We start from the raw sequence: 19,993 nt of genomic DNA on the forward strand, positions 1-19,993 counted from the left end.
CGTTACACCCTGGAAAATTACATGTTTACTCCTTGATTATGAAAAAGTTGCAATCGTTTAGTTTGAAAAAATTTCTTGAAAAATTCAAGACTTCGCTACAGAAAAAAGCAAATAATTATGCTGATGCTAAAACTCATTTGCTGAAGTGTAGCTGATTTTTTTCTGTTGAGTTTTCGCGATAACGTCCGTGAAAATTCTAGAGCTACTCTTGCTACCTACATATCTTCTTGTTCTTCAACTGAATATCCATTTGCTTATTAGGTTTCAAATCTTAATCTTAACCCTTCATAACCACTTTAGTTGAGTTTTTTGAGTTCTGTCATCAGAATGTTGGATCATTGAACCCCCTCCTGGGATAATTGAGGAGCTCATTGCAAAAATAGCCCTTGTCAGTTGACCTCTTAGAACCTGTGCAGCTCCCATTGTTTTGCATATCTTAATTACTAAATTTTTTGGTAGGGCATATGAAAGTTCAACGTAAGTTGCAAAAAAAAAAAAAACAATATTGTATGTATAGGTAGCGCTACGTATAGAAGTTTTTAAAGATGATTTTAACGTATGTGTCATTCGTCATTCTCTCTACTTTATCCACGAAGTATTAAAAAACGTACCTACAGCCACATTCAAGTTGATAAATAACCCACTATAATACTAAGTATACCTACATTATTATGTATGTATATTATATATACATGTCTTGATCAAATATTCAAAAGAAAAATAATCGATAATAGGTACTTTTTAATAGCATGCTCAAATAAAACTTTTCAGTTTACACACCATCACGAACATTATATGGCACTTCTATTAAATGACGACCTTTTATTCGTATATGTATTAGTATACCTACCTTCTACTACATACTTCAACATAATCCAACATACACCTAACAAAGTATAAACTTACAGCGTGAAAACTGGAACACCATATACGGTTACCGTGCTCGACCATTTTCGCGATTAGTTTTACCAACTTTTTCGCGGTACATTTGACTCGTCGTACTACAGTTTGGAAAATAAAAACAAAAGAAGGAAAATTTAGCCAGTGGCTATCAAAATTCACTCGTATAAATCGTAGTAAAGTATCACTCGTATGTGTATGAGCCAGAAATCAACGATCAACTAAAAAATATACCAGTAGGTACCTACTCTCGTATATATTTCTAAGCTCCTTCTCTAATAACCCTAGGCAAAATATTTACATGACCTTTTTTCTTACAGTTTAAGTATATGTATACCATATAGGTATCCATCCATGCTTATAAAAAAAAGGTACGTACCTCTACCTACCTATCAGTTGAGTTCTGCAATCGAGAAGAACCCAATGTATTGACAAAGTATCACGAACTCGACCTAAATCACTCTGTACACTATTTACTTAAAACCTTTAAATCCAACGTACCTACTTTTGTTTTTTGTTGTTTTTTTTCTTTTGAGGAAAAAAGAAGCAAAAAAAAAAACGAAAATCTCGAACACGTAAAACATAAAAGTAATGTATTTTTCCAACTTACTCGTACATTGAAAACAAAAATCACTATTGTCTGTTCGGTTCGAGAGAGATGGAGAAAAAAAGCTTGTAATCGTGTTTATTTCTACACTCGAGTAAAATAATAATGCTCCCTTACAAAATACATGGAACTCGTCTCCATGTAAAAATAATACGCACTCCAAGTTTTTTAAATAAGGCTATTCATAAATACCAACGTAAAACCGCATTCAACCTCGACAATATCTCAACTTCTCAACACCTCTCATATTCAATTAATATTTCAAAGAGAAATGAATTGCCAGAACGTTTAATATCTGCAGCTTTAGGTATAATAAGTAATATGTTTTCAAACAAAGCGAGCAAAACACTGAAAAATTACGTTACACGAAAGAAGAAGTCGAGTGAATTTTTCAATTCGCATTACGTACCCTACCTTCCTGTTTACCTATATCTACCTCAGACCTCTACGGTTTTTATTTGCTTTTTTTAATACTTTTCATCACCAAGTGCAGGTAATTGAAAATGTACAAGTCATTTACACGAATAGTTCAACGACGACGTTAAAAAAAAAAAAAAACGTAGGTAGTCAATTTTTCAATACCTAATTAGATTTTGTGTATGTCGTTTCTATCATGAGATTATTGTTATTATCAAACTTGCAACCCCCTTCCTCCGTCTTCATTTTACATTTTCCTTCCTTCTTTAAACGCTTGAAGGAAATTTCTTCAATTTTCTAATCAACACCTTCGAGTTGCTTTTGTTGCCCAACATTCAAAATTTTGCAATCAAGTTTATAAAGTAGATATTCTGCGGCATTTTCAACTAGGTATATTAGAAAAGAAAAGGAAATTTCATGAGTATAATAGAATATGGATATATGCTGCGGTATCTCATAAATCGAAGGAAACTAGGTATAGTATACCATGGAAAATTTTAAAAAAGGCATCTCGGCATTCCAACATGCAAGTGCGGAAATATGTATATAATTTTTTTATTTAGATTTTATTCGAGAGATTTGAAAGTATACATATATTTTTTTTAATTTTGAAAAAATTCACAATCGTAATTGGTACCTACCTACCGCATATTTTTAACTTTTGGCGGGAAAAAGCTGATGGTTGATTAATAGGTATAAATGGACGAAACTTAAATTTTTACTATTTCTTTTATAGGTAATTTTATGACACTTTTTTGGTCGATTTTCACTTTCGAGGAAGAGGAGAGAGGAGGTATATGAAGAAGCACATTTCTCGAAGATTTGGCAACAAGGTGGATCTTCATGTTAAAATATTTTTTTTGAGAAATGCCAATCGATGTGATGCTACTCTTTTTTCAAGTTTTATTTTTCCTCATTTTTTAAAGGTACGTAAGTAGATGAAAATAAAAAAGGTAGAATTCTTCATATGAGTATCTCTGAGGGGAAAATGGAAATGGGAAAATTCGCTGAAAAATAATGAGCTCGTTTACTGTGCAAATTATATCTACTTTTAGGTACCAGTACTTCTTGCATTCGTACGTAGAATGTGCAAAAACCACTCAACATTTTATGCACTTCCTCCCCGCCAAGAAATACATACCTGTACTTACCTATAATAAAAGTACGTTTTTCAAACTTCCAGAAAAGTTTACTTGAAGGGGTTACATTTTTTCGGCGTTTTTCTCGAGCCATTTTCCAGCATTTTTTCCCCAACCATCTAATTTTTTTTCAAGTTGAAAATCAATTAACTCTGGTAAAGGTGTTCTGGCTAAAAAAAAAATCAACAGCTGCTGTACGTATAGATGAGGAATTGAAAAGCACTCCTTAACGAAAAAACAAAATAGGAAATTATGTGAGAGAAGAGCGAGGGGTAAAATACCGCATATTTTGTTCAGGGTGTACCTAAAAATAATTTTCTGCTTTCGTTTTGTAATATACATGGTACCTACATTTACTATCATCTGTTAATACAACAACTCAAACAATGTAATTTTAAATTGGTTTGCAGATTTTAAAAATTCAAGGAATGTATGTATAGCTAAGTATACTCTTCAAAATACGTATTGTAAGCAAGTTGAATCAACGAAGATAAAAATCTCATATTTTTTTTTAAACTGATGGAGCTTGGAATAAAAACGAATCATTTACGAAATAAAATCTTTCAAAATTTCTCGTTTGAAACGTATAATTGAAAATTTCAGAATCTCTGCCTCTTTTCAACAAAAACTTTTCCTTCGAGAATTTTTCAAAACATCTTGTACATAATTATGGCAATTTTATTTGATCATTCTTCTGCTGAAGTACCGCATAAGGAAACTCGGAGAAAAGTTTTATTCCCGAAACATTTGAACCATCACAACAAGAACCGAGACCTGGCATGGCATGGCATAACACTGTGGCCAAAAAAGAAGTAATTTAAATAATAAAAGTAACGCGACAAAGGGTAAAAAACACATAAAAGGGTTAATGGAGAATAAAATAAATTCCGATTCATTGTTGCGCTGGTACAAATTTTCAGCTCGACTTCTTCTTTAGCGAATGAAATTTTCGATGAAGTTTTCTCGTCACAGAATTATCTGTAGGAAACTTGCAATGGTTTAGATTTTCATTTTCATAACAAATCGATCGACGAGGATCCTACCACGAGATTTTTTGGATGGATCGAAAAAAAACGCGCCAATTCTTGAATTTCGCAGGTCGGAGCCTAATCGAATTATCTATAATAAGAAAATCTTAATAAATAGGTCATCGGTATGATGTTCTATGCAATAAAACAGCTTTGTGATTGAAAAACATTATCTACGATGGGTAACTTACTGGTTTATAGTTTCTTTCAAGCGTTTAGTGTAGCGCACACGCGATCGAGTATCACAGGCTTTCAATACCATAACCGTTCTCCCCTCTCTCTCTCCCTCTCTCTCTCTGAAAGAATGCCAATTTTTTCCATCTGAAAGAAAAAAGAAGGTTTTTTATTGAAAATTTCACATGGTTGCATTTTCATTCAATATAATGCGGCAAGCAATGGAAAATTTCAAACTCGAGCGTTCGAATAAGGAAAATATAAAATAAAAAGGATAATAATTTACGGCCTCGTATGCATATAAGTTGCATGAATACAAACATGTGAATTTTTCAAAATATTTATAATTTAAATCGGCCAAACGGTCAAATCAGATTAGTACCTATTATGGACTTCATCGTATGTACCTCTACCTATACTATAGAAACGTTTCATTGAAAGTATACGAGTATTTAGCTGGTAGCGTATCTTTTAAAATGGCGAATTTTCTGTCAAGCGGTCTTCTTTTCAAGAAGCGTAATTCAAATAAAAAATATAAAGCCTTTTTTGATAATGAAAAAAGATTCAAATCCTTAAATTTAATTTTCTACTGAAATAACCTAATCCTGTACGCTTTACCGATTTCGTTAAATTGCGTTTCTTTTTTTTCTTCCGCCGGCTAAAAAAAGACATTATTAATTGAAAATTAACAACGAGAAAACACCAAGTTCAAAAAGAAGGCTGAATAAAACTTCATATAGGTACTCGTAGGTACCTACTTACTCGTACTTTGATGATACTGCGCAATATGAGTGAGACTTTTTCTGTCGAGTCAGTTTGGAAAATTTTACGTCGATGCCTTCCAAGACGTCAAATCGCAAACAAAAAGGAAATTTTTATCCGCATTTGCGAAAAAATGAGAGCTAAAAAAAGCAAAAAGGAATATTTCAAAATGTTATTTCTTTTCAAAAGAGAGTCATATTACACGCATTTGCCTACCTGTATTGTGTCTACGCGTTTTGCATTATTTTACCATTTCAACTTATACCGTACGATGTCTCTCTATCGCTTTTTTCGTTTCCCTTTTTGGAATCGTAAAGTGAAATCGAAACGCTACGTATTTGACAAACAAAAAAAAAAAAAAAATACAGGAAAAATTCAACATCGGTTACATTACTTTTATAGAATTTTTCATTCCGTACCTACCTATCAAATACAAAAATTGAAGAATGAAATTCATTAATCTTTAATGAAACTGACTCGACTCAGGGAAAACTTTCTTCTCGTGTAACACTTCGAGGTGACAATTTTCCGTCAAGAAATTACTCAAACGTAGGGTTTATTATTTTCAGGCTTAGTCGTATAGTCTCATTTTTTATTTCACAAGACCTGAAAATTTACGATAAGAATTTCAAATTGCTAAAATTTTATTCCCAGCATAAATTATCTTCTGCTTTTGCATTCGTTCATACTTTTTTGAAATGTATGTTATGTATTGCTGTAGAGATAAGATGTTATTTCAGGAAAGAGGTGAAAAAATCCATGGTACACCCACATAAAGGTAACGATGATGCGCAAATTCCAAGGTTACTTTAAAAGACATGCAGGACAAGTTTTCACTGGTTCTTTATCATATGTATATACTATCAATTTAATCTGATTACGCTACTTCATTGTATGCCTAGAACAAAAATTTGTCAACATTTTTTCCAAACTTGGGTTAGTAAACAAAAGGATTGATAAACTGAGATCATTTGATGTAGGTACCCCTAAGTAATAAAATTTTGTGAAAATGTCAAAGGATTGTGATATATTTTCAAAAATCCACGTCTAGATATTCAGAATGTGTCTAACATGTAAGAAGTAACCTACTCACAACCAGGTAAAAAAGATTAGGTACATCTGATCTGATCAAAAAACTGACCGTAATATTTTCAAAGTAGGCTGACTGAGAAATCTAATTAGAAATTTTTAGGAACTCGAAAAATACACAAATCAGAAACTTTCATAGGAAATGACACCTAATAACGAATTGTAAAGCTCAAATTTCCCAAAAATTTACTTTGTTCAAGTTAGTTTAGTTTGTCTGCACTTGTTTATAAATTCACAGTTTTGACACAAAATTTTTGGTAGATAGATCCTCTTCATATATATTTTTTCAGATGATGTTTCGCCCAAAGTTTCACTTTTTTTTTTTAAATCAATATGACACAACTGGAACATGAGCTGATGATGATACAAAAACATGAAAATTTTATTTCATGAGTAGGTACATACATACATATACCATTTTTTCCCTCAAAATTCTTAAGTGCATGGTCCAATGAGTTGGTAAATTCGCTTCTTAAAAGTTCGCCTCATCTTTTTCAGATTCTACGACCTTCTTAATATAGTCTCATTGAATAAAACGATAATAAAATTTAAGGGATCTTTGCACAATCACTGTATTCGAATGCAGATTTTCAAAATTGACCGTAAAATTTGAATGCATGCGGATGAAAAACCTCGACTTTCGACAATTTACGAGTTAAAATGGTTTAGATAATAAAAATGGACACACCTGAATTTCAAACGAATAAGGGTAACACACCTACTTGAATATATGTACATCAACATCTGTAATACACGCGAATTGGCTAGACATAGGTACGTATGTACTGGGTATCTTTCGTGTTATCGTGTTTCCTCCGATAGTTTTTTTTTTTTGCTTTCATCCACATCAAAAACATTGCAAACTTGGTGATATGTTCCAGCAAAAGCAAGTGCACACGTACTGTTCAACTTTACAACACTAACGTAAACTCCTATCCTTTGCGAACATATAAAGGCGTCGACACTAAAAAAAAAACCTCTGCGAGTACTTCTACCGGCTCTACCTACGACAGTAGTCATTTGCGAAAAAAAAAATCAATTAATCAGGTTATTTTTTCCCCCCATTGAATTTACTTACTTACACACGCTCGCTCATGCTCGAGCCCATATAGCACCTAGCTTAAACTATCTATGTAAATAAATCACGCGAATTCGCTCGTTCGGGTAAAGGTACATTCACACCGTTATAAATTCATCTTTTTAAACGGTGTTATTTGATATGCGAAAAAATTCATTAGAATAGACGACGTTGTATCACAATTCTACGTAACTTTTATACGAATATGAAAATTTAAACTCGAAAATGGCGAACGTTCATACGGTAAAAATATCATGTTTCGGAAGTGTTTTTGCTGCCGCGAATATTAATTTAAAACATCGTTCGCCCCAACAGCATATTTTTCACCTTTAAACACCATCGTGTTGAAGCTTTTAAACACAATAAACAATTCTGAAACACTTTTTCTAAAAAAAAAAAAAAAACTTCGAAGCTTGATTTGAATTGTGTAAATGTCGTATTAAATGCGAGAAACCGCTCCGAAATTTAATGAAACGTCGTATTTAAAAGATAAAATGAACTTTCTCTTGGAAAAGTCCTTTTCTATATCTCCTATTGATTAAAAAAGTGAGAATATTTTTTCACTCCTCATTATGAAAGTTTTTCTTGCGATACGTTCGTATTTGCGATCACGTTTGACGTCAAAACATGAAATAACATCGACACGGCGACGTTTGCTTTTGTAACCTTCAAACTCGAGTACAAATTACAATTTTTTGCTTTAGTAATCATCAAATTTTTGAAAAAAATTCCAATCAGAAGGGCTGAATTTATAGTAGACCTAAGTGTGCTTTAATGAGACAACTCGCAGTTATGAACATTTTTTATTTCTTCGAACAAATCGATATTTTTATAACTTGAACGAAAAATATTAAAAACCCATTATGGCGACTTCTTGAAAAAGTAAATTTGGTGTCTGCAATTGAAAATTTATATCGTGTAAGAAAAATTATTTTAAAAAGAGAGTGTGGGCTGGGTTTCGAAAAGTTAACGAATTTTGTCATGAACTATGATCCCATTTTATTTTTCATGGAAATTCATTCGAGCTTGAAATAATCTTTCGCGTAGTTCGGCTCATAAGGAATCTAACGAAGTGTCGGACGCAAATTCAGACGACATTCTGTCTACATGATCATACTCGAAGGGGTAGGTATTAGGTAACCTGTACCTTATGCACGCTTTGAAAATTAAGGCACCAAAAATGCGAAGCTTTTTCGTCGTTTTTTCACCGTTGTTTAGACTTTTAGGATCAATATTTTCAAAAAAATTGAAATTTTTATCAAACCTACCTACATCAATAAATACGAAAATGGTGATTTTCAATTATTATGCATGCATGGTTGAAGAGAATTAAGAAAATAGAGTAAGGTGTTGTTAGTGTTCGAACATTTTAGCATTAACGTTGTAAACAGCGTGAGTGTTTCCTTCTCAAAAATAATTACAGAAATCGAGAGGAAAAAGAAAAATTTTCATCCTTTTATTTAGATACTTTTTTCAATATTTTTAGTGGCAACAAAGCTGGGAAAAAAATGAAAAACCACTTCCTTTTGTATCGCTCATTTCAGTACAAGCATTTCATATGGCCGTATAACAAAAATGTGAACAGCTGAATGAACGAGTATGGCAATTTAGCTGAAAACTGACCTCATAGATGACCAAACAAAACAATGAATAGCCGTACGTCCGTCAAAATAGGCAATAAAAGAAGGAATCCATTTCGGCTTGAAATTTTTGACGTTTTAATTAGAAACGCTTCCACGAAGAGGATTTCAAAATCGCACAAACGCACGAAAAAAAAATAGGAATCCCTGCGGCAGCGTAGAACTCGATATATAAATTTCACAATTAAGGGGAAATTGGAGCTTGGGGTGAAAACAGCCGACTCTCGACGACGCGACGTACGGTTTTCATAATTTCTGGCAAAATTGCCACCGCGCCGTGCCGCCGTAATACGAAACGGGAACAATAAAAATTTCGTAGGTACTTTGACGGAACACTCTGAGCGCACCGCAGTAGTATGTATAGTACCTACTACCTACATGCTCGTAGCTTATAAATGATCGAAAATAAGATGAAAAGGGCACTTGAGTTATTGTAGGTAGGTAGGTAGGTAGGTACGTGAACCGGCCACGTGACATAATCAAGTCTCTTGGAACGTGTTGTAGTCTGCTAGGTGCTAAATTTTTTGCCAACATGCGGCAACGGAACGGTTCAAGTTCGAGTCAACGACTGAGATCGAGCAAGGTGAAATTTTCGTCGAATTTGACTCAGCATAAAATGTGATTTTTTATCAGTGTGTACCTTTGATACGAGAGCTTCGCTTATTAAAGTATAAACGGTCGAGAAGACAGATACAAAACAGGAAATGAAGCACACATGCACGCTAAATTGACTTAATAGTACGAAGGTGTGGTACAGTCAGTTAACTTCATAAGGGACAAACCAGGCAACTCGCAACGCTACCCTTCTTTCAACGTAGAATAATCGATACTAAAAAGGGGCTGCTGTTACTAGATTATTCCACGATTCTAACTCGAACCCCAATACAAATGCCGACTTTTCCCCAACTACGCAGCGAAATGTTTCCCAGTTTTTAATACCCTATCGTAGTGAAAGCTTTTTCTCGTCTCTGCGTCTCCCCTTCACCCGTTCGCTCGTTCCTTTCGTTGAATAACTTACCAAACTTTACACACTCACACAAACGTCCGACGACGCGATACGATGGCAAGAGTAGGTACTCGGTACTGTCTTTCTGACGCGCGCACCCCTCAACCATCCCGTTTCTTCGTAGCTCTAAAAGAAGAGAGGTTTTATCACACTTTTCAATTTCCTGTACAATAGAAGTTTTTGATTAAGTTACCTTATGTTCGTCATTTTCGTTCGATTATTTCTCAAATAATTATATTTTTATTATAGGTACGCCATCTTTTGCTCGGCTCATTCGACGTCGATCCTTTGATATTGCTTATTGCATTATCGATGTGATTTTTATCCTTATTGAATTTTCATCTTGCTTAGTTATCAAATTTTGATGGAATCAGTTCCAAAGCTTCAGGTAACATCCAAAATTTTTATTTCATTTTATACGGAGAATACGTTGCCAAATTCAAGATATGAAATTTGAGATTTGAAAAAATGTAAAAAATAGGTAAATGAGATGAGTTTTTGAGAAAAAAATAAACAGTTGATGCTAAGTTTTTTGCAGAATTTTTGAACTTCTGCGAGTAAGATGATTAGAGCATTAAATACCATAGAGTAGGCGAATTTAGATAATAATTTATTCATTATTTCTCACCCTTTTTAGCCTTTTAGTGTTAATGCCGCCGAAATAAAAAATGAAATAAAACCAAAATCTCGTTTTCCCTTTCGGTTAATACTTAAATGAAATGAAAATGAAACCCTCGTTTACTAACCTATCGCAATACAACGTTACAATCGCAGCCCAAACCTACCTATACCTATACGAATCGAATACGTGTACAAACGCGAGAGAGTTAGGGACCTCGATCGCAGCAATTTGGACATTCAAAGATCAAAGTTCGTGCAGCCTGAAACAGAAGCCCGGTGTTTTTAGTAAACAGGTCGTTTTTATACGTACGCCATCATCATCATATCGTTCATTAACGCGAACACAAACACCACCTAAAAACTAATCATTTTCGAATTAACGTTATCTAGAGCGAGTAAACCATACGCGATAACCGTTACGATGACGGCGTAAATGTCGTTGAATAACTAATGCAAAAATGAACACCGTTGAATGCAAATATGAATATTCTCTCATTGTTACGTGTTAGAAAAAGCTTTGCATAATTACACCGATGCAACATCTTATTTAACATTAGCAACAGATGATAAAAGTAGTAAATTAAAATGTAGTTCGAATTCCATCGTTCACGTTCAAGTGCATTACAAACGAACTGCAAGTTACAATCCGGTAAATTTTTTTATACTCTCTCATATTTGCCACTTGAATATGTATAATGACAACGAATGAAAAAAACAGCTTTTATTTACACGAGCTACATAGCTGACGTTTAGAGTAGGTACAAATGCTTTTTTAAAAGCTCCACGATCTTGTGTTAATTAATACCCAAGGTTTATTAGGTATAGATGGGTTTTATTCGCGAAAGTATACTAATGAGCCAGTTGAAACTAGATACGTAATATACATATGTAACTATGCGATGAATGTTAATAAAAATAGGTAAGTAGGTACATATTTTGTTGTTGGAAGTATAGCAGGTAAAGTACTTAATCGTTACCTACCTGATGAATGGTGCTTTTTAGAAGAAATATTCAGCTTTATTCGAAAGAAAATTCTGTGATTATTGAAGGTAGAATTTATCGGAATCGAAATAATCAAATACTATGGATATTGAAAAAAAAGTTCAAACCAGTTCAAGTTTACCAATTAGTGTCTTAGATTTAACTATGGGAAGGAATAATTTTTTAAAAACTTTATTTTAACTGCGGCGAAATTAATTTAACCTCGAAGTGTAGAATACTGGGCACGGAGCAGTAAGTACATAATTAACAAATTTGTAAATTGGCTCAATTCATTTTTAAGGGTCGAATAAGTTGAAATGTAGAATAAATTTCCAGCAGTATAATAATTTTCCAGAAAAAAATCCTAATAAAAAGTGAAAATACATACCTATGTAGTTGAATTATTGAATGGATAAATTTCATAGCTAAGTAGTACAATATTTTTCTGTATTATGTTCTAATGGATAGTTATCTTATCTAAGTACATACATACTATCTACTGCGAGCTCCTGCATCCTGAAGGTTAGGCAAACACATTTACAAGGATTCGGTATATGTTGCATACCTTATTATATGGGAGGTCTCACTTTCTACATAGAAATACCCTGAATTTCTTCCAAGTTTCTTTCCGTGGTCATCAGTCTCTCATTGATGTTTTTTTTGTCTGTAAAATAGTAAGTACGTAACGTGGGTTTTCAGTTTTTTCATGTTGTAGTGGCTTGTTATGAAAGAAAAGAAAAGTAACACAACAATACTCGAAGGGAGGTTATTATTGAAATATCACGCTATTTTTTTCAGCGAAGTAAACAGCACGTGAAAATGTCTGGTAATTGGAGGTTAAGATCGATTATACCTCTTTTTTTCTTCTAATTAACAGCATGGCCTCATTCTGCGACATTAAACGCCAGTCAGCTAACCTTTTCAAAAAAAATCAGTAGGTACTACAGGAATTTACTAAAATTTAGTGAAAAGCTGCATGTAAGCCCATTACGAAGACTAATAAAACGTTTGAGATAAATGACAAAATCAAATTCACCATTACCATGGGATCGGATCGGATCGGATCGTATGGGCAAAACGTATTTAGAAGGTATACTGGTACACAAATGAAACCAATGGAAGTACTCGTACGTATAGGTAATATTAGCCACATCCACGTATAAAAATAACTAAACTGGCAAATAATTGAGGTCAAGGAAAACGATTTGGGTACTTCAATGTAGAGACCATACACAGCGTAAAACCCATCTCTTATTTTCATCCCTTTAGGTTAACTCGACGCGCAAAAAAACAATGACAAATTCCTTTTTCTTGGTTGCTTCGCCAAAATATCCACTTTAAGCATTCGATAAAAGCGTGTTTCTTCAAGTCGTACGTACACATTTGTCATGAAACGAACATCGATCAATAGAATTGTATTTTGCGACACCTATTCTCGTATTTTTTTCTTCTCTCGTTCAAAATCGAGTTTTTTACTCGCCCATTTCCCGTATACCTACTTACGTGCTTTATGGTGTATCCGAAAACCTCACGAACTTGGAGTACATAGTTATCTTGTTATGTGTGGTGATTGTTGATTGGTGAAAACGATCTATTCGTTTTTTAACGATCGTTGTTTTCTTCTACACCAATTTTTTTTTCTTCAAAAAGTAAGGTTATCGCGTACAGGTACATGATAAAAATTACTTTCGTGCCTACGTATTTGATCTGCTAGCACGTGCTCACTCTGCTCGGTCACCAGTTCGTTCTTTTTCAAAATTTCAGTTATATTTTTCCAACGAATTATACGTGAACGTGTTCCAGAAAAGAAAGAAAGAAAAATCCGCAAACACTAAGAATCATAAGAAGTTTTTAACCGTAAAAACCTCTCTGCATCTCTTCAGATCCGGTACTTTATCATAATTCGCCGACAATAATGTTCCGCAAAATTTATATTCCAAATCTGTAGAGTATATCTAGAAAAAGGTTCAAAGGGGTGTTGACTTACTTGTCGAATAGAGTGCACGAGCAACTTTAAAAAGAATTTTTTACCCAAAAGTTCTACTATATTAAAAGAGAAATACTCTTAGTAATACACAGCATTATAATTTTTCTTCTTCTCCATTCTTTGAGTCAAACGAAAAAAAAAAAAACTTTGAAGGGGAAATACGCTGAAAACTGCACGGTTCTGAATTATATTTAATTATTCCAGTCTTTCAATGTTCTTTGACGACGGTTTGTATTACACGTATTTGTAAAATTTTCCACATAAAAAACGTCACCGCATCTCGTCCCTTCTGTGATATTGATTTGCTTCGCCTTTAGCTGTACGAGCAGGTATATAAAATTATTATTCTTTTCGGTAATCCTTTTCTGGTTGAAATTATTTTCCTCATTTTCCCATCTTCGTCGTGTTTTTTGTTATTAAAAGTGATTTTTAAATCTACCCGAAATTTATTATCGTACCTCTACCTTACCTACCTACCTACGTATACTATACTTACTATACCATACCCACGTATCAACGTTACCATGCTATTTTCTCTCATTTTTCTCGTCTTTTTTTCCTTCATCGAGCAATCTGAATATCTCGCGAGTTGTATTCTCGAAGCATTTGTATTCTTCAATAGTTGAAGTGCCGGTAGCTAGTTAACTTTTTATCAAGTCGCTTTCTTGTTTTTTTTTCTTCATACTTACTAGAATGTTTAATCAAATTGGGCTACCTACCTACCTACCTACCTATCTACCATCACCTATTATGATGGGTCGTTTTTTTCTTGCAATATATATTTATAACGATGGTTTTCGTCGATTTTATTATAAATATGGACCAGTTAATTAATTGATTCTTGTTTGTAAAATAAATGTTCCATGTAAATTGCGAAGCTTAGTCGACTTGAGTAGATAATAAATCATGGTAACCCAAAAAAAATTCTCAACACGTGAAGATGAGCTGATTCATGATTCTTACTCTGTTTGAGAAACTTTGGCACTCGTCATAATTTTTTGAATGCTTTCCTGAAGTTTTCAATTGAAATTTTTGACTAATTAGGGAATAAGTACACGATTAATGAATTTTACTTTAATGAATAATCTTCATAAGTACTTTGGATTTTTTTTTTCAATTCCAAGTGGTAGCTCTGGGTATAATACATAGGTACCTATTATTGTGAATTTTGAATCAATAAATTCTCGAGAACGTGGAAAAATTCACTTTTTCGACCAGACTATAATATGTTGAAATTTTATACAAGGCTTTCCGTTCAAGTGTAACTCCTTTTCACCAGTTTAATATTCAACCCACCTTAGTAATCTTATATACATGGATGTTTACCTAACCTTCAAAATACAGGGGTAGAAATAGATAATATGTGTATGTATTGATTGAAGTTTGAAGGGTAGGTATAGTACATTTTGTGGCCTTGCATGGGATTGGGCCACATTGGACAGCAATACATTTTGTCCGATTTTGTCCAAAAATTTTTGTGTGGGTGATTATTTCGATTAGGAACTAGGGAAAAGAACTACCTAGGTACGTATTATTCAAAAATTGATAGTTCTTCAAACTTTATTTAAAATGTCACATTATAATACGTATCAACTTTTCTAAATCAGAGTGTAAAATGTTTTCAGAAATTTAAAAAACCGAGTTTTTTTTAAAATAAAAAGTCGATCATTGAAAATCCATTGTAATTTTTTCAAAGTTCAAGACAACATCAATTTTGTTTCAAAACTTTCTGCACCTATACTTGATCTACTTGAGCATGAGGATCTAGGTACTGAAGTGCTTGAATACACCACGTGGGTCAAAATATTTTGAAAAAAATTCAAAAACAGTCCCATGCTTATTTGAGAAAAAAAAGTCCTAGCAATTTTCAAACAAGAAATCCTCTTTTGAATGCATCATATTCAGGAGGGGTGGGGGAGGAGTATGATAAAAATTGAAAATTTAGAACGATGGGGTGAAGTGAAGGAGATGTGCGTTTTTCATCATGAGTTATAAACGATCCAAAAAATTGAAAAAGTGCATTCAAATTTGAAAATGATTGAAGTTTTTAATGAATTTGATAGATAAAAAAAGAGAGAGCGTGATAAACCCCAAGAACATGGTCTTTCTCTAACTCAATTTTTTTTTTAATTCGATAAATCTACCAGAGAAACAATATATTGAGAGGGGGTGGAGGAAGAGGGTAACGTCGTCAGTTCAATCAATTATTAATGATCCAAAAAATCAAAAAAAAAAACTTACTCTTAATGTACGAAAAATTTTCAAAATTTTCGATACGTCTTTTGTAATGAAAATTCTTAAGATATTTTGTCGAACTTTTGTCATTTGGAGAAATGATGTTCGGGCATATGGATTCGGGAAAATATTTTTCGGGTGTTCGCCTGTTCGGCAGACGGGATTTTAGTTTTCGGGTTGATGGATTTGGGGAAATGGACGGTAACCGTACATATTATATGGTCTGAGGATTCAACTGGATCTCATTTTCCCACCGTGATTTTCATAGCAGGTATGAGAGTGGAACAAATTTTTCACCATCGTAAATTTGCATTGATAAACATAGGTATTTTTTTTCTATTTTTTTATTTTTTTTCGTTACAAACAACATAATGAATTCAAGTTTTATTTACGATTGCTTTTCTCCGTAAAACCAATCAACACCACCTTCGTGGTTGATTCTCAATATTTCACTCGATACGATACGATGAAAACTGTTCGATGAATCGACGAAACTGAAAATATTTTCCAAGTTACCGCCATTCTTTGCGTAATTAAAATTTTTCATTCGATTCGAGAACCCATATAACAGAATACAAAATAATATAATCAACATTTTTGATTCAGCGCGTAACGAGTAATAGGTAGGTAATAGGTATACCTATATAAGTATCGACTATCGAGTAAAGCTAGCTCAGCGTAAAAAATCTCTATCGGTATAACTCAACGTCGAACAATTTAACATTACGATTAATTTGTCGTTTTATTCTGTTTGTCTATCGTTTTTCCGCTCCATAGCTTGGTAAACGTTTTTCTGATCTAATTAGTTATTTTTTATTGTTTTGCAGCAACAAGCACTGAAGAATATTGCAACTGGTGATTCGTCATCTTTACATTTTGAACCACAAGTAGCTTTATTATGCGACCAAAAAAGCGGGCAGCCGTATTACAACCAGTACATGAGTCAATCTGGACGCTGGACAGTAGATACGAATTCTAGGTCTAGTGTTTCATCGTCATCGTGTACCAATGAAAAACTAGACATATTGGAGTATTGTAAAAAGGTAAGAAAATTTCATCGTAATTTTCTGCATCGTTTTCGCTTTATAATACACGTGGTACCGACCGACTATACGATGATTACGTAAATGACAACACATACATACTATACGAGTATAAACGAACGCGAACCTTCAATCTATACGTGTCACGTAACTCGAATATAATAATTTAAAACCGTTCTCTGACATTTGAATAATCTTGCAATTTGCCAACTAAATCTGCGCCGGATTTATACCTACCATGGTAGATATTTAGTATAGTACGGAGGCTGGTTTTCATTTGAATTTATTACGATTATTTTTAACAGCGTTTTACAGTAGGTATATTGTAGTATAGTTTCGTACTTTATATAGGATTTACGATAATACGTCGAGGTTACGTTATAATACTCTCCACTGCAGACAAATTACAAAAATTTTCAATTAACCAGCCAACTCTCAATGTATAAATCCGACAAACGATATACGATGCTATTCTACATGTACGAGTATCACATACCTATAAGGACTTAACATACCTACCAACTCACTCGATGTAATTTGTTATTCGCAGGTGTATCCAAGTCACGATATCACTAACATCGTCGAATCTAGTCATTTTGTAAAAATCGGCGGTTGGTGTAAAGTAGGAAGATCTAAATGCAAAAAAACCGAATGGGTTAAACCGTATCGCTGCTTAGGTGAGTTCGTATAGTTTGATGATAATCATATTTCATCATTATTTTAAAATCGCATGCTGTAAAATTAAATAGGTAACACAGGCGTAGGTGTAAGACGTATAAGTACATATTATTAAGTAGATATCTAGCATAAATATAAAAACAATGTATTGAAATCGATCAGATAGCTATTCGTGGTGTTCGTTAATATTGATGAAGAGGCAGACCTAATTGAAGCCATACTTAAACCCAGCAATTGCTATTCTACAGAGTATATAGTACGTCTATTACCTACTGATAATCCGCGATAGATTTTTCTTCTGTAAATGTATCGAGTTGGATAATTCGAAACCAATGTTAGAATCAAAGAATCAAGTGAGAAAAGTTCTGTTTTATGCTGAAATTGTGAAAGTGTTCATCGGATTTTAATTTTATTCAAGGACTCTGGAAATGTCATCGGAAATCATTCTTCTTTTTGTCCCCTCCCTCCGCTCAAAAGAAAAGAATTTTCTGAACAATTTTTGTTAGTACCAGCTGATTGAATTAAGTTTAAAATCTGCTGGAGACTTCAGAAGTACATATAGGTATCTATGTGCGTACCACATAATTTGAAAAGCACTCTTCTCACGTTGAGTGTGAGAATCTGGACGTCTCCCCCTCTTACCTAGTTGACCTCAAAAATTGCCCTTGAGATAAAATGGGAAACTATGATGCAATTTGTTTGTTTTAAATTTTCAAAAATTCGAGAAAAATCAAAAATCCAAGATATCAAAATTACTGAAGACGAAGAATTTGTTCAAAATGAAAAGAGTTGATTTTTCCAACTCAAGCCTTACTCAAATTTCAAAATATGGCACAAATCCTCCAAATGTGGACCGATTGTTGCAAAAATTTGCATTTCGACTCCCCAAAATACGTATACCTTTCAAGAAAATCTAAAAAAAAAAAATTTTCAATTTTTTTACTGTAGTTGCTCCATTTTTTTGACCTCAGATTTAGGGTCAAGAGAATCGTTCGCGAACGTTTCAACCCCCACAGTAGGATTCAGTACCCTAAGTACTACTAATATCCCACCATAAAAAAGATAACGATTTTTTGGACACTAAGTTGGTTTTCTCGTGACAGATCACAAATTAGAATCAATTTCACTTTTCGTCTTCAAATCTTTCATCTGACTGGCCATTTTACTATCACTAGCCAATCAGGTGCGAGTAGACATCTTCATCCACATCTTACATCGTCAGTATAGCCCTTAGCCTCCGCCTCATAATTTCCTTTCTTTAGATTCATACTATGGTGCTTCAAAAAGTAACGTCCGTTTCGGGGCTAACGCCAAAACTACCGAACCAATCAACGTGTGCTTCTAGTATGTTGTAGGCCAACTATTTCTCTCTCGTTTGCCGGGTCGCTGGTTATTCTAGCTTATTTGGTTGCTTCATAACATCAGTTCAAAGTAAATGCTTTTTATGAGGCTTGTGCCCAAGAAATGATTTTTGGAATTACTCGTTTCTTAATACCAATACAAAAAGCACCACCACAATAGGAAAGTTCAACCAATCAAGTTGTGCTTTTGGTGGAATGTAGAGTAACCCTTCCTCTTTCATTTGCCGGGTCGTTCATTTTTATAGCTTCACTGGTTGCTTCATAACATCAGTTCAAAGTGAGTGCTTCTTCTGAGATTCGAATCTGGGAAATTTTTCCCTGCATTGCTCGTTTTTTATGGCAAAAAACACAACTGTGAAAGAAATCCATGATGAAATTGTCCTCGAGGTATTGTCTGAATGCAATGGATATCAGAAATGTGCATCCTATGGTTGAATTCTCGATGAAATTCGCGCAGGACAGCGTTATGGAAAGTGGCGCTTGTTGCATGGTGTCCGGTGCAATCATCATCAAAGAGGCTTGTTTGGCCTTCACTGAGCATATTGACCAAGTAACACTAATTTCTGGTATCCATTGCATCCAGACCATACCAGAGGACAATTTTATCAACAATTTTTTTCGCAGTTGTGTTTTTTGCATTGAAAAAGTGAGAAATTCTGCACATCATTTCTTGGGCACAAGCCTCATAAAAAGCATTTACTTTGAACTGATGTTATGAAGCAACCAAATAAGCTAGAATGACCAGCGACCCGGCAAACGAAAGAGAAATAGTTGGCCTACAACATACTAGAAGCACAAGTTGATTGGTTCGGTAGTTTTGGTGCTAGCCCCGAAACGGACGTTACTTTTTGAAGCTCCATAGTATTAAAGTGCGAGTGTTTCTCTTGTCTGACAGTGCTTTTTATTATCTATCTATTTACCGAAATGTACCGTTCCTAGTGCCTAGATACCTATCTTCTAAGCATCTTCTATAGGTATACATACAAGGTTGGGTGGACAAAAATATCGTGAACCCCAGAGAAAGTTTTTCATTAAAAATATAGGTTGGCAACGTGAAATAAGTAGATACATATACCTATATGTAGTTGGTGGAAGGTTATCATATCAGTCCAACAACAATCATATTATGCTATCATTATTATCATTCACTGTGACCAACCAAAATATTTAGCATAAAACTTTTTTAAGGGTTCGCGATATACCCTGTGTAGGTATTCATTCACTCAAAACCCTGTAAACAACAAAGA

General features: G+C 33.8%; 1 protein-coding gene across 1 annotated transcript in view; it reads left to right on the forward strand.

The window, feature by feature from the left end:
- The window catches only part of Appl (amyloid-beta-like protein), a 74,441-nt gene that overhangs the window by 44,165 nt on the left and 10,283 nt on the right, over positions 1-19,993 (forward strand). Inside the window, exons 2-3 of the mRNA XM_065345561.1 lie at positions 16,492-16,707; positions 17,258-17,384. Of these exons, the coding sequence (XP_065201633.1) occupies positions 16,492-16,707; positions 17,258-17,384 (343 nt within the window). The remainder of the gene's footprint in view (positions 1-16,491; positions 16,708-17,257; positions 17,385-19,993) is intronic.

Source organism: Planococcus citri, chromosome 1 (assembly GCF_950023065.1).
Source record: "Planococcus citri chromosome 1, ihPlaCitr1.1, whole genome shotgun sequence".
NCBI lineage: Eukaryota > Metazoa > Arthropoda > Insecta > Hemiptera > Pseudococcidae > Planococcus > Planococcus citri.